The sequence below is a fragment of the Pogoniulus pusillus genome, chromosome 2 (genome assembly GCF_015220805.1).
Source record: "Pogoniulus pusillus isolate bPogPus1 chromosome 2, bPogPus1.pri, whole genome shotgun sequence".
In the NCBI taxonomy this organism is placed as follows: domain Eukaryota; kingdom Metazoa; phylum Chordata; class Aves; order Piciformes; family Lybiidae; genus Pogoniulus; species Pogoniulus pusillus.
In genome coordinates, this window is record NC_087265.1 from 18229173 (window position 1) to 18254233 (window position 25061).

Here is a 25061-nt window from a genome sequence, read left to right on the forward strand (position 1 = left end):
AGACCCCAAACAGTATTTGCCGCAGGGGAAAATCCTTTCTCTGTTTATAGTTTGAATGATTGCTAGTTAATTAGTAAGTTTCTATACATATTTTATCCTAGAATGTTTTCATAACCGTGTAACAAATATTAATATTAATATATAGTGGTTGGGGGTGGTGAGAGTCCAGAACACTGAGTTTAATAAATATATATTTTTATATAATATTATCTCACCCCAATTAATTTCTCCCCTTTGCCAAAAGCGGTGTAGGTAGCAGAATACCCCTCCGCGACAATATGTTGTGTAGAGATATTGAACCGCATCTCTTCATTGTCACATAAGTCTTATATATGGAATTTTGCTCTACTTTTAAGGAAGTTTACAAGTCCGATACAAGTTGAATAAGGATGGGCTCCTCATTTTCACCATTGACTCTGGAAATTTTGCCAACCGAGAGCTGCACCATGTGAAGATTAACAGAGAAGGCAGAGAGCTCATCATTCAGGTATGCTGTGTCTCAAACCCACTGATATTCATGCCTTATCACCAGCAGGAGTCACAGGTTTCACATAAGTCAGGTACAACCAGCAGCAGAGCAACCTTGTAGGTTAAGTCAAAGTTCCATCCAGATCCTGCTACAAAAAGTACCCAACTATGGTGTTTTTTGTTCAATGATCCTTCCCTTGTCTCTGACAACCTGTAAATTAGGTAAGAACCTTTCACCAGAAATTAGTCTGGACCTTTGAAGTGGTTCTGGGACTTAGAGATATCTGTATAACCTGTACTCCCAGAGGATCCAGACAATATGGATCATTGAAAACCTGCCAAAGGGAGAAAAATAGATTAGGACTGAACACCTAGGAACATAGGAGGCTGGATGAGGCACTTAATGCCATGGTTTAATTAATTGGAAGGGTTAGGTGATAGGTTGGATTTGGTGATCCTGGAGGTTTCTTCCAATCTGGTTAATTCTGTGATTCTGTAGTTTCATTTAGGGTATGTGTTCCAAAGGAAAATGTGACCCCAACTGCCTTATCCTGTGACAGAAAAGGAAGAGTTGATGTAACACAGGGTACAGTCACCATGTGTATGCATTATGGTGCCCTGTCCTTTTACTAGAATCAATCTATCCTGAATGTTACAACTTATTGGGAGACAAGAATGTTCCTCTGTCTTGTTTTCGTGCATTTCCATTTTTTTCCAGGGCAGGGAGAAGATGACCATCTTACTGATCCTTCTGCTTTCCTTCTGAAGTTAATTACAGCAGTTCATCTTACCAAACAAATTGGCTAATTTGGACAGCGGTTATTTGACAGGGAAGGGTGTCTGAGTCTACACAGAAGCTGTGTGTTAAGGGACAGAATAAGGAGACAGAAACACAGTTTCCCCACAGTTTCCATGTCTGAGTGGTAAAATAATAATACAGTTAGCATGTAGCTAGGTTGGGTAGGCCTGATTATCTAGGAAGGAATCTTTTGCTAAAAGCTAGGGTTTTCCTCAAGTACCAGTCTTCTATTGTCTGCTGCACTGTGATTTTCTTCTATAGAGAACTAATTCTTCACAATACATTTCTACAGAGGTCTCCTTTGAGTTCATTCTGAAGTGACTACACAGGTTTTTGGGAAGCAGGGGGATTTCAGTATTGAACATTTTAAGCTTTTCTGCAGGAGGATTTTCTTCAAAGCACTTTGTATGACTGTTATGGTGTACCTTTCAGCTTCTCATGCTAAAATCAAAGCACATTCACTTTGCTATATTTGGAAACTGAATCACACTTGGGGGCAGAATTAACTGATTTGTTGCTGAGAGCATTCCCAGACATTTGCCATATGGAGAGATCTAGGAGTGTCAACATGCTTTCTAATGAACTAATTTTATTGACCTCTTCCAGGTTGATCAAGTTCTCAAACTTAAACACAACTTTTCTGAGATTGATTTTAAGGCCATCAAATCACTCACCTTGGGCAAGGTCACAGGTAAGTTTTGCTAAAAATATTTCTGATTCTTCAGTTGTTATAGTGCTGGAGGTGGGTTGCTATGTGTTGGGTTTTTAATAGGATTGGGGTTTTGTTTGTCTGTTTTTACTCTAGGAGTTGACCTGAGCATTCCAGTAGTCCTATTTATGTATCTCATCAATGCAAATTTGTCAGCTTTACCTGTTTGCGCTGATAGCAACATGAACTTCTCCCATTGCTCTTCGCAGTAAAGTGCCTGTGTGGCTGCACAGGATGGCATTGTAGCCTAATGGTATAACTGCTGACTACAGCTTACTTTTCTTAAGCTATCTCTGTATCCTAATGATAAGAACAGAAATGTGAACCTTCATCCTCTCCCAGTCCTTTTCCATTTCAGTTTTGTAGAGAATATCTGTGTTACTTATAGAACTGAGGCCACAATTCTGCACGCTCCATTCATGGACTTTCTAGGACTTCAGCCTTTCATTTTACAAAGCCATTACAAGAACAGAAAAACTTCACTTGAAATTTGGAAATTAGAATTTCTCTGTGGTTTTGTAGCCAAGTATGTAATAAATTTTTACATAAGAGACTTACACATTTCCAGTAAGGTTCTAATTACCCCCTTGGATATAGACATTTTTGTCCTTTGTTAGAATTTGACCTCCATGTTAAGCCTGACATCTGTTAGAATGTTATTTGTTTTATTAATAGCACACAAGTCCTGTGGAATGGGTAGCTAGACAGAAACCACAGACATTCTCTAAAGTCTACTTCTGCAATATGATTGTATATAATGACGTCAGTGTACCCTGCATCATGTTTTACTAGGTACATCAAGGGCAGGAACTTGTTTTCCCCTTAGAGTTACTGCTGGTTCACAATGCAGCAATCTGCAAAAGCTTGGAAGCCTTTGCATACAAATATGAGGAGCTAACATTCTTCAGCTTCAGTCTCTTAGTCATCTTTGCAGCTCTTCATTGGATTTACTGGAATAAGTTCATGTCTTTATTCTGCTGGGGAAGCCAGAACTGGAATCATCACTCCAGTGGCAACCTTGGATGAAAGAATATTGTTGACTGCCTGTCGTGGAGAAGTTCGTCTGGGTTTTGGGGGAATGAAATATGAGGCTGAATTTTAAAAGGCTTTAAATAATTTAATATTATATACACAAGGAATCCCCCCTCCCCAAACTTATTTACAACTACCCCACACAAGTTCTTTGTATGCGGTTCCAAGATTATATTACAGAAGGCCTATGTACAACAAATTGGAATTTAGCAAAAGTTTGAAAGGATTTAGGAAGAGAGTCTGTGGCACGAGAGTGCCACTGGTAAACTATTGAGAGTTTATGCTGGCTTAAATCGGGTTTCTCAGTTACTCACTGGCTGGAGTTAGTTTTGATGGTCCCAAATATCGTGGGTTTGAATAATTCAGGGTTTATTGGGGCACGCTGTCTGGAGCTTCCATGAGCACAGTCAAGCTGGGAGCGGCGGCTGGAGCGGCAGCTGGCCGGGAGCGCCTTGGTCAGCTTCCCTGGGCTGGTGCTGAGGGCTGTAGTCATGCATCAGCGGTGGTCCCCAAAAGCGGCTAGAAGCGGCTAGGAGCAGCAGATGAGTGGTAGAGGGTGGCAAGGAGTGAGAGGCAAGATGTGAGGGAAAGGTAGGTAGGTAGCAGGGACACTGTATTGTCCCTTTTTAGGAGTTTTGGCCCCACGATTGATTGTCCTTGGGCCACAATTCTGTCCAATGAGGGCTTGGCAACAGGCCAAAACACACCAAATAAGGTGGAGTCCGAGGGTCCGGTACCCCCAAATATGGAGAGGCCTCAGGTGGGTTCCCCACCCTAGGCGCGTGAGCCTATGTAAGGTGTTTACTTCAACCTTCGAGGAGGCAACCCAGCCTGGAAGGCACCAAGGCTATTGTGTCCCTTTGTCCCCCTTAACACCCTTGGGGGGACAACATGTCCGGCCATGAATAAAAATGTAAATATAGTCATTTAAGGCCTGTGCAACTCTCCACCACACTGCCTTTGCTCCAAAGGTGCTTGGTCCACTTGTTGTCCACCAGGACCCCCATGTCATTCTCTGCAAACATTCTCTGCATTCCAGGTGGTCAGTCCCATCAGTATTGGTGAAACCAAGTGCAGATCTTTGTGTTTCTTTTATTGAACTTCGTCAAGTTCCTGTTTTTTATTTCTCTAGCTTGTGAATGCCCCTCTGAATGGTGGTACAGCTATCTCATCAACCAAGTGCTCCTCCCAATTTTCTATCATCTCCAAACTTACTGAGGTTGCACACTGTCCCATGCTGGGCAAAACAAAGCAAAACCACAAACCACAAATGAATTAAAAACAACCACAAAACCCCTACTGCTGCAAAGTCAAGAGTGTTGCCTCCTTGTATTCAGAGGAGAGCTGGACCGTGTCATTTTAGGGATGTAGAACTGATGTTGTATGGGTGGAATGTCTATGACTTTTTAAAATAATAGCTCATCAGAAAGTGAATACTGTTCTCCATGTTATGCCTTGCTATTGTTCATGCCCTCAGCAAAGCGTAAGCTCCCAGAGGCATATGATGCTTCAGAGAAGACCTAGAATTGCTTTATGTGGGAAGCTTTCTCCTGCAGCGGAGCATGAAATGTAAACATCAGGCCCTGTGATGGGAAGTGTCCTTGGGTCTTACTGATTCCCAGGGGCCTAAGCTGGCAACCATGAGCAACCCACGCACAGCTGTCAGGGGGTGGAATCTGCCGGCCCCCGGGGCGGACGCAGCCCCAAGGGGGGCTGACCCTGGCCAGCCCCCCTGGGTGGTACTCACAGGTTGTTTACCACAGGAAACGTATCTCTGCCTTACACATAACTTGGGGCCAATCTGTACTGTCCACTTCTGCCAGCCCCAGGCTGGCTGGAAACACCTCCTCTGAGCACTATATAAGACGCTGCACTACCCTAATAAAGTGGTACTGATGTACTGATGCACAGATGCCTAGAAGCTGCTGTCTCGAGTCGTCAGTACCCCGATCTCGCCTCTCACCAGCCTCCGTACCCCGACAGCTTTAGTGTTTGTTTTGGATGCCACTGGGATTTAAGTACCTAAAGGCTTTCATTAAAAAAATTTAAGAGTCCACTGAAATAGAACCATATAAAAAACTTTCTATTCTACATGGCCTACATATCCGTGCTGTGCTCTTCTGAAAATTTGTTAATGTTCTACAAATCTGTCAGTCTTCCTTCCTGTCACACCACTTCTTATTTGTCTGCTCTAATAGCCTGATCCTAGCTGCTTAACCAAGTGATTATACCATGTTCTCTCTACTCCTCCATTTATTTCCCACTCACATCATGAAAGTTTGAAGTATTTTCCTCACCAGATTTTCTTATGATGACCTTTTTAGCACAGCTGGAAGTTTTGAAAAGTGAACTTTTACACAGTAGCCTTTTTTTTTTAATAGTAATGCTTTCCACTCTACTACTCACTCCCAGCCCTATTGTACTTTGATCAAAAACTACTTAAACTCAGATATCTTTTCTGCTTCTGGAATCTGCTTTGTTTTTTGAATTCTGGGGCAAAACCCCTCCATTAAGGCAGAGTAGGCTTGCCTGGAATGTGAAACATAGGGATACTCACCCTGCCACAGACTGCTTGAATGACCTTGGACAAGCCATTTATGTGCAGTTATAAAGATAAGCAGGCATTGTATTCCCAGTGGAACCAGTCTGAGCTTTACTATCTCTGTTCTCTATCAGTAAAGCATGGATAATAGAACATCCCTACATCAGAGGGGTGCTAGGAGGATAAAAGCATTAAAGGCTGTGAGCTGTTCAGATCCACAGTAATGGGGCCATATAGCTGCCTTAGAAAGATCAATCTAAATATAAGTGTGGCTTTGAAGACAAGGGAGTAAAAAGAAGAAGCAATCAAGTAGCCGGTGGACATTTGTTGAATTCATCCTCACAGTAGCCAACAGCAATAGAAAAATATTATTGTCCTGTCTCTTGTTGTCGTTTTTACTTCACTAATAGAGAACCAAGACAGGAAAAAAAGGGGAGAAAAAGGAAAGAAAAAAAAAGACCAACCCAAAGTTCATCAGTATCAAGGGAAATTTTTCTATGGACTTAAATGAATATTGGATTCAGGCTTCAAAGGGGTCATACAGTTTATGGCAAAGCCATAAAAAGTTCATTTACTTTAAGTACTCCTTGCAGAGATCATACCACTGTATTTAACCACATGAACTCTATAGGCAACCTGACCTAACTCTGAAACTGACTCTGCTTTGAACAAGGAATTGAACTGCTTGACCTCCAGAGGTGTCTTTCGACTTAAATGATTCCGTAACTCTCTGATCTCAGAGACATGTTTGCATATTATTAGACCTTGCCTAGAAAAAGCTGCTATCCCAATAGAAAACATAATTCGTTTGTTTGGGGATTAACTTTAATGAATATTTGAAAACTTCTAACCGTGTCCCAACAGGTCTAAATCTTTCACCATTACAGTCCCTGGAAAAAATAGCAAAGATATTGCTAGCACCTATTCATATTGACCTGATTTGTGCATGTCTTCAATGAGCTAGCAGACCTTCCCACACTGACAGTGTGAAGAACTGTGTAGTTTAGCATGTGGTCATGATACCTTTACTTCTAAAAGCCTGAGCTGAAACACACTCTGTTGTGGGAGCCTTTTCACTAAGTCTTTCAGCTTTTGTATGAAGTATACAGAGAAGAAAATTTATCTGGAAAATAACTTTATTAAAATAATTATGTAGGTGCAGTATGGTTTCCACAATAGCTTTTCTTATTAAAAGTTGACAAGAAGAAAATGGAATCTACACACTGAAAGATTGCAGTGCATCCAAGAGTGATGTTATACTGGGGGAGATGATGATGGGATGATTAAATCAGAAGGGTTAAATTGACATTAACTCTGAGATACAAAATCTTCCCTGAAAAAGCACCACTTTGTAGAGGATTTCTATGGAAAAGACTTCAGTCCTTTTTTTTTTTTTTTTTTTAATAGAAAGTCATTCCATTTTTTTAAGCTCACAAGTTTAAAATTTATTTGAGAAATTTAAATACAGTCTTGTAATGTTGTACTTTAGGTTTTTTTAACAATACAGCAATGGAAGAGGGGAGATTGAAACTATGCGTTAGGAAAAAGTTCTTTACAGTGAGGGTGGTGAGACACTGTAACAGGTTGCCCAGAGAGTTTGTGGATGCTCCCTCCCTGCAGGTGTTCAAGACCAGGTTGGATGAGGCCTTGAGTGACCTACTCTAGTGGGTGGTGTCCCTGCCTATAGCAGGGGGTTGGAACTAGATCATCCTTAACATCCCTTCTAACCTAAACCATTCTATGAGTCTATGTTTGCAAAAGATGTAGGCTGGACTATACTGGTCACTGCAAAGCTCTTTGCTGCAGACTCCCTCTAAATACTTATTTCTTAGAAGGACTGTGCTCCAAAAAAGAATCTCTTGTGTGCATTATGGGGTACTGTCAAGGTCCAGAGAACAGAGATTAACAGTATCTCTGTCCAGAGGAGTAAGATCTGTTTTTATAGGTTTCTGTGTTGTGAAACTAAGGTGCAAACGAGACCATGTATCACCACAAAACTTTATGAAAGGATAAAGTTGAAGAAAAGAGAAGGGGGGGGGGAGGGAGAGAGAGGCAATAACAGAGAAAAAGAGAAGAAGCAGGGAAGGAAAAGAGCAGGGATTATATTACCATCAGACGAAGGTGTGTGCGTGGCCCAGGGATGTTCCATGGAGTTCATCAAGAGTTCTTCTTTTGGAGTTGTTCCTCAAATTCTTCTGGTGGAGGTGAGCTTTGACTCTGTCAAATGTTTCATCTTAACTCAGGCTTTGTCCAGTGCCAAAACGATCTGAACTGAGACAGGCTTTGACGACTCCACTAGCGGTTTTGAACTATTGTGGGTCTGGCCTGAGGCCTGTGAGTTCAAATCTGCCTTAGGGATATATTTTTTTCTGCTGCCTGGGGAGTCGAACTGGCTGAATTAGTTATTAGTTGAAGGAACATCTCAAGTTTGGGTAGTTCCCTGTGTTCCTGGGCATTCTGCCATGATATCATTTTTGGTAGGAACATTGGCAGCCTTCCCAGAATCTATGGAAAGAGGTGTAGTGGTGCCCCCCCCCTTGCTCTGCCCCCAAGGTATCACTCTTTTGAGTTGGATTGCCATTTATCTCACTCTGTTTACCTTTCGTATAGGACACTAGCCTCTTCTTTTTACTTCTTAAAGGCATCACACTTGAGTTTCTCACACATAATGTTAAAATTATTATAAAATCAAAAATTCTAAGACCTAAGATCACACATAACAGAAATACCACAGTCTGATGTGAATAAAATTCTGAACGAGGGTCAGCCACTGGAGTCTTAGGTAAGATCACTCTCATTAGGGCTGTAAATAAAGCAGAAGAAGTACATTTCCTGTAGTGTTGCTGGTAAGTGCCCCTGTAATGTTACTGTTAAAAGACTCAGTAATGTTAAATGCAATATAGCCAAGGATGAAATCTCCCCAACTCCAAAAAATGGATGCAGATTTAGCTTTGATCTTCTTCAAAGTTAGATTAAATAAAAAGTAACCAATTTGTGCCTTGATCCAATTATAAACAAGAAAACAGAAGATAGGCTACAAAATAGCCCCCACTAAGTAAAATAGCTTCATTAGCTTCATTCTGATTGCCAGAGTTAATTAACAATCACTCAAAATCAATTTGCCCCACACTAGGCGTCAAATTAAAAGATGTGATGGTTTGTGTGTTACCTGACCTCCACACTTTGGAAATCACCCAGACTAGCCTCAGCCAGCTCTGGAAATTGAATGAAGCTTATTGTTTATAGCTTAGCAGAATATACAAGCAGATATTTACAGTATATACAGTATATATAAATATATACAGAACTACACAAGGTAAAAGGTAATACAGAAACACAACACCCCTCCCAGACACCTGAGTCCCAGGAGGGGCTCCCAACCACCCCTTCACCTTCTCCCTACCCCTCTCAACCTTACCCCAGTCCCAAGGAAGAATGGAGGTTTGGCCAGGGGCTTAGGAAGCAAGGTGGATTAATCAGACAAAACAGTAGAGAGGCTAGAGAGATAGTTGCAGCTTGGAGCTCCCCAGCAGGCTTAGTGCCTTATCTGCGTAGTGCCTTATCATTGTTAAGATTCTTATTCTTATATATCTCAGCAAGCCTATGAGGGAAGTAGACATTACCACTGTTTTCCTTACACAGCCTGTAATCTAGTCCTTCTCACCAAAACACTCTAGCTAGTGCCAAACTAGCACACGGGCATTGATCATGTCTTTTTAAACCTTTTTTTAGATCAGTGTCCAGGTGCAGCTTCCCAGGAAATCTTCCTGTGTATTCATGCGTTTGCAGGGGTCCGGCGGCGGCACCAGGGAAGGCCTCCATCCCCTCCCTGCATTGCTTATCTGTACATACCCCAAACACATATAAGCCTTTTCTCTTCAAGGTAGCTGATATAAGGTGTGCACATCCTAGGCATTGAAGCCAGGCTGAGGTCCGGGAAGTCCACAAAGGCACTGTATCTCTGTTGATTTGCATCCCTGAGCTTTTGGCCAGGAACCTTGGCTGAGTCTGGGAGGGTAAAAAAGGCAACTTTTATCTTTGTTAATTTACAAGAGAGAGACAATGGCAATCTTTATTTTTGTTGATTAACAAGGGAGAGACGATTTAGATTCTCACAGATAGCTTCCTAACGTTTACTTCCTTATAACCTAGTGAAGCATTAAGGAAAATGGAAATTACTATTTAAGATAAAAGAGGAGAGTAATTTTTTATTAATTTGGCAGCAGTTAAGCAAAGGTTGACCACAATTTGCACATTGTACATTTTACACTTTGTCTCTTCACCTTCTTACATTTTGATTTTACAGATTGTATTTTGAGCCCATGCAAAATCAAACAGGAGTGGCTGTGTTGTGACAAATTAGGATTCAAATGTCAAAAACCATGACATGTAACAAATTTCACGTTGCGACTCCAAGCAGTGCTTCATTTTCAATGACAAACTGTCTTTAAGAAAACTTAGTAAATGCGTATCTGAAATTGTCTCTGCTAAGACCAATGAAACAGGAATTCTCAAATGTTCCACATGGCACAAAAAGGTCAGTTGCCAGCAAACAAGTCCTAGTGCCTTCTGCTCATTCCTGGGAAAACTTGTAAGAAAAAGTACTCTTGCTTTGCTCTTGCTGCCCCTTCCTTTTTCAGAAGTGTCTTGGGGGTGCCTGGAGCCTGTGTTATGTTCAGACATCATAAAGCAAGATCCCAACAAGTTGAGCTCATTGGTTCTAACCAAGAAAAAAGTCTGTGTTTTTCACTCCACTGCTTTTGTAGCAGGCTTACAGCAGGAACTGAGATTATTCCAAACATGCCTTTTTGTAGATTCCATTCTAATGCAAGACAAGTTTTCTGGTTTTTTGTTTTTTGTTTTTTTTTTTTTTTTTTTCTAAATTAATAATTTAGCATAAGTAATATTTACTGAATTTGCCAAAGGACTTAGCAGCATATTTTTTGAGGTAACTATGCATACTCACTAGTCAACTCTCTGAGATAGATGCAGTGTGAAGACTACAAGACTTTTATTTCAAGGTCATGGGTTCCAATCTAGTGACGATGCCCATGAAGTAATCTTGCCATTGCTGTTCAGTGCCTTGACAAAATGAGGTGATAGATACACTTTAACTCCCATAAAAATCATATTTCTATTTCTCAAGACCCAAAAAAGGACAACCAGTGCTTCAGCATATAGAGTAAATTACCCTTTGTGCTTCTACTAGCAATTCACTTAGTTTAATTAATTAGGGCACAGACATTTAAAAAAGACTATGCCTGCTCTCACCAACATTGAAAATAAATTTCCATTAAGAAAATCTGTGATAGGTATAAGTAACACACAAATAAGCCTTGGGCTCACATTTAAGTTTCTGAGTGACATGAAATTAATGTTTATAAAGAAAGAGCAAAAAGATAAGTGATAGTGCTTATGATCCCATTTTCCACAGTGCTGTCTTTTGAAAGAAGGCCTTTGGAACTACTCTTGCAGCACAAAAATCACACTTGCTTTCTCTTTGATTCCAGTTCCTTGTCCTGTTAGTTATCACTTACTATGTCAATTTGCTTATACACTGCTTAATTTTGGGTTCTAGAGAATTCTTGGTGGAATGGTGAAAATTAATTTTATGGTGAAAATTAATTCCTCATTACTGAGATATTAAGACTTAAAATTGCTTTATTTAAGATCATAAAACAAATGTGTTGTATGTGACAGAGATGCACAAAGAAACAGCAATAGAACAAGATGTCTGTTTTGGTAACTAGGAATTAATCATCAGAATTATCTTCATACAATCAATAACATTTTTAAAAATACAACTCTGGGTTATACTTAATAACAGAAAATGCTCTGGTTGCAAATACATGGAAAACAAGGAAGTAAAACTGGCATAAACTTGAAGATTTAAAATTGCTTTCTAAAAAGATGGGTAAACTTAATATGTGGAAAATGGTTAGTTAAGTTACTCAAAAGCTTAAAAGTATTGCCTTGTCACCCCCACTGTTGAAATCATCCCAAGTAACTTGGTCTCCAGTACCAAGAACAAAAATGCAGTGTTGAAATGTCAGAAGAACAAACTGAGACATCAGCAGCATTTCAGTGTCATTTTACAGGCTGGTCAAATGCATAATAACCAGGTCAGAGGAAGACCTTGCTGTAACACAGACCTTGAAACTTCACCAAGTTGCTTCCCTAACTGTGGGCTGTGTCATATAGTGAAAATAACTTTTGGAAAAATATATTGTCATAATTTAAAGACTGACAGAATGGCCTTTAATAAGCCTTCACAGGGGTAACCCTGTCATAATCACGGACTTACATATCTGTTCAAGAATTCATAGTGGAGCACAAATTGTGCACAGCTAAGATATGCAGATCTCTTGTTGAGAATGGTGGAATCTCCACTTTCTGAAAGACACAAGGCACTTAAACCATATAATAAAGCAATCTGTACCTGTGCTACTGGGATTTTTAACAGAGTTCTCTGTGATTGGTTTTGGTTTGTTCTATGATTTTTTTTTTTTTTTTTTTTTTTTTGTTCCTTCAAGTTTCAAAGCCTTTCAACAGCAAATCTCTTAGTTCTTATTCATGCAAAGCTAATTTTGACAAAAGGCTCTTGGAATTGGCCCTTAATTTGACTTTTTTAAAGAAGCCTTCAAAAGTACTGTATCTTAGACTTTTCAAACTATTCCACCAAGAAAAAAGAATTATTTGTTAGACTTTACCTTTTGCACGTTGGGGCAGAACAGAGCAATTTAGATTTCCTGATGTCTAAAAGATACCAACAAATGCACCATTTGTATCAGGGCTAAAAAACTGACTAAGACTATGAACATTTACAAAGGGTTTTATAAATTCAACAGAGATGGCAAATGCTGTAAATCAGCATTTTAGTTTTGTATAAGCCTTTTTGCAAGAACTTGGAAACAATTCTTTGTCTGTTTTATAACATCCCTGCCAAAATCTCATTAAAAACCTAACTGCAGCCAATTCCGACTCACTTTGTGACGAGCAGATGTCAATCTCTGTAAGGCTACATTTTTTCCAGTGACAAAGCCTGTTTCCCTTTTCCATCTCTTTTATTTGCAATTACTTGCAACCCAGATGGTCTTCTCAAGACAGCTCTGGAAACTGAGCGTCTCTCTTGTATGATCCTTTAGAGAGCAAACTCACATTGGACCTTGCTTTGCTGAGGAATAGCCAAAGTTTTCCACATTATATTTCTGTGAAGACATTTAAACGTAATTAGAACACTTTCTCTGCTAATTCCCTCTGACTGGATCACACAAGAGTCACAGATCTTGATCTCCAAACTAAAATAACAATAAATGTGTGATTTGTGCTAGTTTTGAGATTTCTTTGTCTTTTCATATACATAAAAGAAGTTTATGTAACACAGGTAGGAATGGCAGTTTTAAGAAAAGATTTACTTTTTCCCTAAATCCTTTTGTCTGAGACCTTCTGAAGTCATTGTGTTTTAAACTAGAAAAAATTGACCTTATTTTGAAGTTTACTATTATACTCTTTCAGGCTTTAAAAATAAACTTGAGAAACTGGGAATTCTTATTGTTCGATGTCTTTGGTGTGCGTTTTTTTTCTTGTTTGATTGACCTGGATAAAAGACACATCATGTTACAGACCTTTGAGCAGTATGACTGTCAATTTTTAGAAAGTCAATAAATGAGAGCTTGAAGGAAGCAAAAGATAGCTTCACCATCCTGCACTGACTTTCCAAAACAATCTTTGGTATCAAATCTTGTGGAATTAAATTTAAAAATAAATAAAAATACCCACACTTACCTTTGAACCAACCTTCTCTATGTAAAATTTAAATGGACATAGAACAACAGATAAATTTATTGCATAATCTCTATTCAGGCTGAAAAATAGCATGGAGATACTGGTTTTGATTTGGATAAGAACACCTACAGGTTTGACTTTTGTTCTATTGGTGGAGTAGGACTAGCAGAATAAAGCCTGGCTCATAACTAGGAAGATTCCTAGGAACATTTAATATGAAAATTGAGTAACATGGATGAGAGCATCACATAAGTAAGCTGAATAATAAATTCTTTAAGAAGACTGGGAGCCCATATTAGCAAGATATTCTGTATTATGTCACATGAAACATTATATAATAGACAATAGATAGCAAATTCCTTCATTAAAAGTGTGGTGGAGGTAAAATACCTTGAAGATAGGCTCCATATCTGTGAAACTGATGTTGTTGACAGATACAAAAAAAAAAAAAAAAAAAAAGTTGAAGAGCATCACTTCAAGGATCCTGTGATATTTGATGTTGCTATTTTTATTGTTTGTTATTCTTATAGTTGTTGCCATGATCAGCACCTACAATGTGTTAGATATTGTCCAGACAGTAGAGAAAATGCATGAAGAGTGAAGCACAATCATTGAATTGTTTTGGCTGGAAAAGACCTTTATGGTCATCAAGTGTAACCATTATCTAACTCTACCAAGTCTGGTGATAAACCATGTTACTTAACTCCACATCTATAAATCCTTCAAACACCTCCAGGGATAAGGATTCATCCACTTCCCTGTAGAGCCTATTCCAATGTTTGATAATCCTTTCAGTGAAGATGTTTCTTCTGACAGCCAATCTAAACCTCTTCTGGTGCAACTTTAGATCATTCCCTCTAGTCCTTTTGCTTGTTACTAGGGAAAACAGATCAACACCCACCCTGTTACATCCTTCTTTGAGGTAATTGTACAGTGGGCAGGTCTCCCCTCAGCCTTCTTTTCTCAAGACTAAACAGTTCCCTCACCTGCTCCTCTTAACACCTGTTCTCCTGACCCTTTACCAGCTTCACCACCTTTCTCTGAATCTTCTCCAGCACAACAGTGTTTTTCTTGTAGTGAGGACCCAAAACTGAACACAGTGTTCAAGATATGGCATAAGCAGTGCTGAGTATAAAGGAACAATCATTTGGTATTTCTTGTCACACTACTCCAGGATACAGTTGGCTTTCTTGGCCACCTGAGCACACTGCTGGTTCATGTTCAGATGGCTGCTGATCAGCACCTCCAGGTCTTTCTCTGCTGTGCAGCTTTCCAGAAAAAAATCTTTCTTTAGCCTGTAAATTTGCATGGGGTTGTTAGATAGACCTGCTGACAGTGATGGAAAGTGGCTTGGTAAGCACTTCCTCAAGTACTTGGTGACTACTTTTCATTCCCAGCCCTCAGTTGTGTGCCATCCATCCCCACAGAATTGTGTGTGTCTAAGTGGTGCAACAGATCGCTAACCATCTCCTCTTGGATTATAGGGGCAAAGTTCTTATCTTCCAGATCGCAGACTGAGTGTACAGCAAACAACTGATCTTACTGCTAAAGACTGAGCAAAGAAAGTATTGAGTACCTTTTCCTCATCCTTGGACATTATATTCCTCCCTGCATCCAATAGAGGACAGAGATTCTTCTTAGCCTCCTTTTGTTGCTAATATATTAGTAGAAGTATATCCTGTTCTCTTTAACAGACAAAGCCAAATTAATTTCTAGTTGGACTTTCGTCCTTCTAATTTTCTCTCTGCATAGTCACACACTAACTTTATAGTCCTCCTGTGTGGTCTGCACCTCTTCCAATGACCGTAGGCTCTCCTTTTCTCTCTAAGCTGCAACCTCTGTATTCAGCCAGGCCAGCCTTCTTCTCCTCAGATTCATACTTCAGTACATGGGGATGGGGATTTCACTATTTAAAACTTCTTTCTTTAAAAATGTCCCGCTTTCTTGACCTTCTTGCCTCTTCAGCACTGCCCCCCCAAGGGAGTCTGTTGGCATGTCTCTAAAACGGGCCCAAGTCTGTCTGCTTGAAGTCCATGGTGCACTTCTACTGACTTGCCTCTTTACTTCAATAACCGAGAACACTAACAATAATTTTGTGATCTCTGTGTTCAGGACAGCCTCCAGTCATTACATTTCCCAACAAGTCCTTCTGTGTTTGCAATGCAGACTTTTATATCTGAGCCAATTTGATTCAAAGCAAGTGGCACTGAAGAGGAGGGACTGAGAATGGGAACCTCATGAGTCATGCCAATGAGGACTTGTAGACTGTTAAAGGAGAACCTGAACAGTTGAGACAGGATGAAGAGAAGTAAAATAAGTGGAAAGGCAAAAAAGGATTAATTTCTTAATGTCTTTCTAAGCCAGATAATTCCTGGAGTGTTTTTCTATTGTCATGCAGATAGTTTGCCACTGGATCCTGAAGTATCAAAGGCAAATGCCTATGGTTTCACTGGCTGCCTGTCCTCTGTTCAGTACAACCACATTGCTCCCCTCAAAGCTGCCTTACGCCATCCAAGCATTGCTCCTGTGACTGTCAAAGGCTCTTTGACTGAATCCAGCTGTGCATCCATAATGGAAGCTGATGTGAACACAGTAACATCAATATATTCCTCATCAGGTATGTACAGTCAAGGGGGAACAAAGAATTTAAAGGACACTATACAATGAGGTTTCCTTTTTTTTTTTTTTTTTTTTTTTTTCCCTTTTTTTTTTTCCCTGAAATGCACTTGTGACAACTCAGAACTGGGAAGTTGCCTTTTCTGTCAAAATTATGAGTGCTGAGGATGGATGTTAAGATTTGCCAAGATCCCTTTAACAGTCATTGTACTAAACCAAAGTTTTCAGCCTAAGCTCCTAGATTGTCTAAAATATGCCTTCAACAACAAAAGAAATCCCAAAGCTACAGCAGAAATGGCATTGGAAGTATGGCTATGCATTTGATTTTCCATTCCTGTCCACTCTGTAGAGTTCCAGTGTTGTGGATCTCAAAGGAAAACATAGATGTTAGACAGTTTCTGTGTCCCAGTGGTGATGAAGTAATAGGAGTCAAAGAACAAAAAAGTCAAATTTCTTCTTTTCTAGTAGAAATGAACAGGAACTGCTTGAATAAACCCCTTGACACGTGTGCATGATTTTCATTGATTGCTTGTACTTTTTTCTCTCAGGTTAAACAGAAGGAGCACTACTTGAGTGGTACTAGCAAGAATAGTTAATTTATTTTTTTTCAATACCAAAACTATCCTCTGGGAATCTTAAGTATTTTTCATATGTGAATTTGTATGCAGAGAAGGAAACTCAGAGCAGTTGCAAATGTTGTCACCAAGAATAAATGCAATCAAGTTGCTGCTTTATTAACCAGTGGATATGGCAGAATTCTTAATGACCAGAAAGGGGTACAAATTAAAGGCTATTTTTTTGCCCCTTAACTTGTGAAGCTACTTTCTTTTTTATGATAACTAATAAAACTGTGTTTTAGACAATAATATAATCTCTTTGACATTTGTACTTGCATCAAATCCCCATTTCCTGCAGCTTCTGCCTAAGATATTCAACAGAAAACAAATAATGCTCTTAGCATTCTGCATACAGAAAAAGTTGCTGATTACTCTATGGAAAGTGGCTGCCAGTGTTTGTGTCTATGCTTTTCCCCACCCCCCTGCCAACTTTCTCCTCACTACCCAGTGTTATCTAAGATATCTGATCTCAGAAGAATCTCTTGAAATACCAAATGGGCAATGATACTGAAAATATGACCTTCTTGTGATCTGTTACTTCATTGATTTAATTTTTCTAGAGTTTGAATACAGGAAAACCTGAGGATTGGAACTGTGGGGCAGAACATAGAGCAGAGTGTAGCATCTTTGGACTTCAATATTTAAAGCTTGTAATAAGTTACACCCGATTGTGAAGGTTAAGCACTGTTATATCAGGAATGCACACTTCTTATTAAACTTCATGCCTATCTTTGCCACTCTCTGCTTTAAAATGTTATTGCCTCTCAATGTGATGAATTAGCTGACACTATTGTCTCACAAGTCACACTGTATTTGATTAAAGCCTGAATAAGATCTTTCAAGCAAGTTAGTTCTGAAGACTTCATGTCTTTCTATGCTGTAGTAAGAGCACTTGGCAGTAGATTGTTGTTGTAAAAAAATCCAATTTATAGCAAATTATACTTTGTATAGATGTACTTGAGAGTTACATTTATACATGGAAAAGACACATTTGAAGAAATAAAAAGACAGTTAAGGATTAACTTTCAAATTTACTGCTCATATCTCAATTCCTCAGTTCCCAGTTTCTCATTATTTAGTGTCTGAGAAGAAAAATAGAACTTCAAAGTTGACTGTGCATGTCTGTGTCGATTTTCTAATGTACAGATACAAAAAAAAAGCCCTCTAGGAAATGTGCGAAAAAGGCTTTCTATATTTATAACATGAAAACAATTGAAAAACTTTCCTTTGGAAAGGAGTATTTGCTGTCTTCAAGAGAGGTTCCTAGCAGACAGATAGGGAATAAAATCCATTCACTCACAGCACAGTTATCCAGGCACACTGTTTCTGATTAGGAAACATAAAATAAAAGATAACTTACTGTGGTTCTGATATTTAACAAAGATCTTCAAATCAACTTCATGTTTGCCAAGGTACAAGTAAAGGGCTTGGTATTCTGAATTCTACACTGATGGCATAGAGATAATGAACTTTTCTATGGTTTTGAGTTTGGGAGAGTTGGAGTGTTTGTTTGTTTTTTAATATTCAAATATTGTAAAGTCCAGAGCAGATTCAGCTATATGAAATGATGGAGTCTTAAGCTATCTGTCTACTCTAGCTGAAGAGCAGGTTATCATGCATTGAAAGTAAAACGTGCCAAAAACTTTCATAAATCAGAAACTGCACAGAAAAACTTTTCTTCTGAAAGGCAGTTTAAACACTGCAAGCCCCTGTCTCACTCTGCTAGCTGTGCTGCACTTGGTAATTCCAAACAAGGAGGAACTGACCATGCATATGCCAAGACAGCCTTAGCTGTAGCAAATATGAGATGAGAGAGGTTGAGATCCTGAAAAGAAGTTAAAAAAAAAATGGAAAGTATGACTGCAACCCCAGACTTCAGGAGAGCACTTGACTTGGTCATGGACCTGCTTGGAAGAATCACTCTGTTGATGAGAACACTCCCAGAGAGATGGTTCAAGGATCACCTTCTCCAAGTTCAAAAAAGGTCCATCAATGGGAAATGGGAAATGAAGCAAAAGTGGCAGGAGGGCTAGAGATGTTAAGTCTTCATCCATGATATATATTCAAAATCCAAATGGATAAAGCTCTGGGAAACTTGCTGCAGTAGATCTTGACTTGACTGATAATTTCCAGAAGAGCCTTCTGACTTCAGCAGTGCTTCCAAATGCAGTGATTCACACTGTAACATCATCAATTTTATTTAAAGGAGAAGGATGTCCTGTTAAGATTTCATATAAGACACAGCATTGCTTTTCCTTAGCTTCAAGTTTCTTGTGTTCCCACTAGAGATGGTTCTGCCATCACATGCCATCTGCTCTGCTGTAACAAGCACTCCTCTCCTTATATTCTTATATATGAGCCAGCAGTGTGCCCAGGTGGCCAAGAGAACCAATGACATCCTGGCCTGTGTGGCCAGTACGATGAGTGAGGTTATTCTTCCCCTGTACTCAACACTGGTCAGGTCAGACCTTGAGTACTGTGTCCAGTTCTGGGCTCCTCAATTCAAGAGAGATGTTGAGGTGCTGGAACATGTCCAGAGAAGGGCAACAAAGCTGATGAGGGGTCTGGAACACAAATCCTATGAAGAGAGGCTGAGGGAGTTGGGGTTGTTTGGCCTGGAGAAGAGGAGGCTCAGGGGTGACCTCATTGCTGTCTACAATTACCTAAAGGGAGGTTGTAGCCAGGTGGGGGTTGGCCTCTTCTCCCAGGCAACCAGCAACAGAACAAAGGGACACAGTCTCAAGTTGTGCCAGGGGAAGTACAGGCTGGATGTTAGGAGGAAGTTCTTCACAAGAGAGAGTGATTTGCTATTGGAATGGGCTGACCAGGGAGGTGGTGGAGTCACCATCCCTGGAGGTATTCAAGAAAGGACTGGATGAGGCACTTGGTGCCATGGTTTGGTTGACTGTATAGGGCTGGGTGATAGGTTGGACTGGATGATCTTGGAGGTCTCTTCCAACCTGGTTGATTCTATGATTCTATGAATAACATTTATTGCTAGATCTTACATAATCTTTTGGGTGTGAATGATGTTTTATTTAATTTTTAAGGTAGAAATTTATTTTCATGCTTTTTTTTAATGTGTCATTAATAGTCATTCATGACTCTATTTACCAATACTATGCACCAGATACCACCTGGAAATTTTTCTCTAATATAGGAAGACTAGTGTTCAACAGATGTGAAATTTTACTGTAACTATTTTCACTTGTGCCAGCTGAGTGCTGGGGTAGAAAATATCTCAACAAACTTCCAGTATCTGAAAGTTAAATCATCTTTGGTCTAAAATAATGATTACTGTCCTCCTATAGTTTGTGGGAATAGGCAAATCACACTGTCCATCTTTGACAGCTAACTTAGTGTATAAAGTATCTGCAGTCCCTTTTGCTCCATTTTATTGAATAAAAAGAATGTTTTTAGTTACTCCTTTTGATTTATATAACTAACTCTGAGATACTGAAAAATAAGGGAGATGAACCTACCCATGATGTACAAAATTATGAGCAACCTGAATTTGATTTAGAATTTTGAATTTTGCTGTGCTTTGATTTCAGGCTCAAAGGCTTGAGATTAGGCTAAATAACACCCAGATTTCCCTTCAAACCTAACATTTTCTAAGATATTAAATGGATTTATGTGTAAACCAACAATTTTAACCCCCATCCCAGTTCCACAGATGTATTAAATTGGGTGAATCTTTGTCATGGCCATTTGTTTCTTGGTGACATCACTGTAGACACACAATATCCAAGCAAGGGGCCTCTTGTAAGTAAGTCTCAACCTCAATGTCCAAATTTGTCACTGGAAATCATCAGTCACATTGATAATGCATGTGCAGGAGTTGTTCCCGTGGCCACAGAAGTTCCATTTGCGCTAGTAGCTCAGTCAGTGAACTGCAGAACTGGGGAACCATATTTTTTCAGTATGTGTGTGTTTGATGAGAAATCTCACTCTTAGAGCTACCAGGAGAGTTACATCTTTAAAATCATGAAAACACTGATGGCTTCTGCTCATCTTTAGGGCTGGTATCAATGATTTAGAGAATAAGAAAAAAATTCCCCCTTTTGGAAACTAAATTCTATCTCCTGACACACAAATACAAAATTCCTGCTTGTTTCAATGAAAAATATCTTGGTCAATGAGATACCAAAATATAGTTGAGTTAGCTAATAAGGCAAGGCCGTTCAATTAAAACAAACCTTGCAGCACTGTATTTCTCAGTTAGGCTTCCACCTCTTGCATCAGAAAGATCAGTTTGGCAAAGCAACACAATATATGTCAGAGACAGTCATCTGTAACTCACGTAGATTCTGTGTATAATAGTCTGGAGGCTTGTAAAGGAGGGGAGCACAGATAGGAATCTCATCAAAAGAGAAGGTAAGCTGAAAGGGAAAAGAAAAAAAGAAAGGTGAAGGTGCAGGAAAGCTGGATTCAACTAGCAGTAAAAAAACTGCATATTGTGAAACTTGCAAGACTAAAGTAGGTACACTGCTAGAATTCCAGTGACTTCAGGGAGGGCTTGACCTCCCAAGTTTGTAAACCCAAATTTGAAACTGCCATTATATACATTCTCTGGTCCAGTGTTTTGACAGAGGTTATTTATGGGAGGGTACAAGTCATCCAACATTGAAGAACTTTTAATACAGGAATTAATTTCTGACTCCTGTCTGTTTTGAATCCAGTTTCACCACTGCATTTCTGCAACACAGAGCAAAACATCCCTTACAGGAAGCTATATCAAGCAGAGACTGCTTCTTTTTATGGAATTAAATTTGACTTTTATATCTACATATACAAACGTAGGTCAGGCTTAACTCTGTCTAACCTTCTTTTCCTTTTGCTTTTATTCTGATGTAATTTCTTAAGTGAATTAAAAAAAAAAAAACCAGAAGAAAAAATCTGAGATAAGCTCCCAGTAGGCTATTTAGTTAGAATGTCTGTCTGATTCTTTTACCATAAACTGAGAGAACAATTTCAGAATTTCAGATGTTACTGTGAGCATTTCTATTTGATTTTAAATATACCCTTAACTGACATTGCTCCTGAAGATGTAGAAGAAAATTGTCCTGCAAGGTCACTTTATTTTTTTTCTGAGAGCTTTTCTGGTTTGATTCTCCAGTCCCCTAAATCACATCTTTTGAAAACAGATTAGAATTCATAAGTGTAAGAGGATGCTTCTATCTAAGCCAGAGGAAAAATGAATATAGTTGATACAGAAAAATAAGTTCTGTTTTGTTTAACCAACTGCAGATCCTTTTGGGAAGACAGATGAAAGAGAACCTCTCACCAATGCAGTCAGAAGCGATTCAGCGGTGATTGGAGGTAAGTTCATTTTTAAAGATTACAATTGAAAAATAATTCTGTCAAGGTATCAACAGTACTTAAATCTGGACCACATAAAATCTAGTTTAAGTTTTCTGTAATCTAATGCAGGTCTAGTAATTACTGTATTTATGAGCACATGTCTGTCAGGCCACCTAGACAGGCACCTGTGTTATGGGTGAAGCCAACAGCGGCAGCATGTGATGTCGGACAGCACACAAAGAAAGCCAGAGAACCATAGAATGGTTTGGGTTGGAAGGGACCTTGAGGATCATCTAGTTCCAGTCCCCGCACCACAGGGAGAAAATGCTCATTGGCAACCTGAGTGTTTTAAAATATAACCAGTCTTTCTCTGTCTGCCTGCCTGCTTGAGCAGGGCATTTGGAAAAGTTGACCTCCAGAGGCCCCTTCTGTCTTCAACTATTCTCTGATTCAATGCAGTTTAGTGATCTAAGACTATGCTAACTAGTAACTGTTTTACATACCACTTTAGGAGAGCCTCAACACAGCATTCACAATATCCTGTATTTCTTGAGCTCTCTCTTTGCAAGCTGGTAGTGTCATGGTGACTCACTAGGTTATGTGGAAGCATTTATATACTGGGGAAAATTGTCCTCATATCTCCATGTATGTTTTTATTTCCTTTAACGACCTGGAAGGTAATTTACCTCTATTTACTTTATAGGATGCCCTGCAGGGAGCTGCCTTTGATAGTATCTAGAAGCTATAAACCAAAGTATACAAGGCTCATGCAAGGTTTCCAGAGATAACATGCAAGAAAATATGACAGAGCCAGAACTTGAGTGAATATATAGATCTTTTTTTTTTAAACAAACACACTGACCAAGTTTTACCTCCAGTGAAAGCAGAATCTGCCTGAAATTAGAAGATAAATTACATCAATGCTTGCTGCTATAGTTCTTACTTAAAGAGACAAAATAAAAACAAAAACTACTAGGAAAGGTGTGATAAAAGCAGATTATAGTGTACAGACTGTCATATCCATTAGTTGTTGTGCACTAGTAATGTATTTTTTATGTCATCGGGGGTTTGGATTTGGGTTTGTTTTTTACTCTTTTTATCATTCCTTCCTGTTTCACCCCTTTTCAGGTGTAATAGCAGTTGTGATATTCATCATCTTTTGCATCATTGCCATCATGAGCAGATTCCTCTATCAGCACAAACAAGCACACCGGAGTAGCCAGACAAAGGAGAAAGAATACCCAGAAAACCTTGAGAGCTCCTTTAAAGCGGACATAGACTTGCAGAACACAGTGAGCGAGTGCAAACGGGAATATTTCATCTGATGGAAAATGCAGTTTCTTCTTGCTCTTACTCCTCGAACCTTCCTTCTTTTATTCTTTTTTTCCCTTCCTTTTTTAAATTTGGTAATTTTCTTTTAATCATTCATTTTTTGTTGACTTTCATTTGGAAAAGACCGCCCTGTACAGGAAACACTGATAACAGTCACAGTGCCTCATTCTCTGCACAATGAACCTGGCAGTCAGAGTTTACTTCTGCAGCTCAAGAGATCTGTTATCCCACCCTGCACAAAATAAGATGCACATGCACACCTGATTTCTGCTATGGGTTCCTGGATGTTTCAAAGTCCCAACATTTATTTGTGGGTTTTTTTTGAGAGCCGTTTAACTCATTGCTTTTGCATTAGAACTGGACTATGTGAAGTAGAGGTAATGTAGCTGAACACGTAGCTTCTACAGATACTGGGGCAGGATAGAGGGAAATAATAAGACCAAAATTCCTGACTTATTTTACAGGCTTATTTACAACAATCATAAAGAACTGGCCAAATTCTCAAATGATATGAATTGATATGTATCTATCGATTTCAATGGTATTACTTTAATTTATACTAGTTGAGAAGCTGGTATAAGGCAAGGAAAAATAAAACTGTCCTTATTAAGCTCCTTCTCCCAACTTCCTGTCCTTTTATTGTAACTTCTAGGCTTATCAGTACTTTTCCAGCAATATACATATTAACAATAAATGTCATTCTCATGCACCTTTTTCACTCCATCTCATAAGGCTGACTGTGTAGACCCAACATACTCTAGCATAAGTATAGCTGAAGCATGGAAAATAGTAGCTTGAATCTCCAAGGGTTTTAGGAGGCTGCTAGGACTTAGGTGTTCTATATTTGTCTGAAATGTTAGAAATGCAGCATATACCTGTTCATGCTAGATGGAGGATAATCACACACTGAAGTTAAACATTATTGACGTTGTGGCAAAAAAAAGTACATAGACAAGAAAAAAAAGCAAACAAAGATTAATCTTAAACATGAGTCATACTTTCTACCAGTTCTTCTAATAAAGGAAAAAAATCCAACTGCTCAACACCCCCTCGCCCCCCAAAAAACTGCATGAAAAATTGATGAGTATTTCCTGTTTGTAGAAGTTGGAGTATCTTCTCCAAAGCTAAGTAGAGGTCTGATGTTAGATCTTTAAAAGTTATTATTTGATCATCATTGTTGTTATTCGATCATCATAAGCAGAACGTTAGGGAAACAAATTTTAAAACATCCAAATTACTCTGATTTGTTTTTTTTCTAAAGTCTTCTGCCCTTTCTGTTTTTATGAAGTCTTCAGTCCTTTCCTGATTGGGAACAATGCTAAACACTTGAATCTTCTCCATTTTACTTCTGCTGCATGGTTTTAGTGTGAGGCTGAAAAAACCTCTTTTCAGTCACAGACATCTTGACAGAAAAAAGTGGACAATTTCCCCTGAGGAAGTTTTTTTACACCCTACTTCTGTCTGTGTGACACACTGCTTTCTCAGGGCTTCTGAAGAGTGTGTAGAATTTGCTGCCAGACTTGAAGATTTCTCTTAGAAATGGAATTGATTAAAAAGTAATGAAAAAATATTCTTGATATGAATTCAGGACAATTAATTATGCAGATGAATCTCTTTCTTTGCCTCCTATACCCTTCTGCAGTCATCTTGGAATTTCCACTTTATGATTCTTCTCACACAGATTACAATTGGAGAATTGCAATATGAGTTAACAACCTACAGCATACTAGGATGAGGTTGCATATGCAGCAGGTGCCATTTTTCCAGACAGTGTATTGTAAATGTGTGTTGCTGGTTGTTTTGTGATGGGAGGAGGGGACAGACAAGGAAAAAAAAATTAATGATAGTTTGGATATG

The 25061-nt window shown here is 39.1% G+C and overlaps 1 protein-coding gene across 2 annotated transcripts in view; it reads left to right on the plus strand.

Annotated features, from left to right (window-relative positions):
- CNTNAP5 (contactin associated protein family member 5) overlaps positions 1-23828 on the plus strand; it is a 366715-nt gene extending 342887 nt beyond the window's left edge. For both annotated transcript variants that reach the window (XM_064157679.1, XM_064157672.1), the window contains exons 20-24: positions 357-487; positions 1874-1958; positions 15734-15952; positions 21819-21890; positions 23001-23828. In XM_064157679.1, the coding sequence (XP_064013749.1) occupies positions 357-487; positions 1874-1958; positions 15734-15952; positions 21819-21890; positions 23001-23197 (704 nt within the window). In that variant the 3' untranslated portion in view covers positions 23198-23828. The remainder of the gene's footprint in view (positions 1-356; positions 488-1873; positions 1959-15733; positions 15953-21818; positions 21891-23000) is intronic.
- The last annotated feature ends 1233 nt before the right edge of the window (positions 23829-25061 follow it).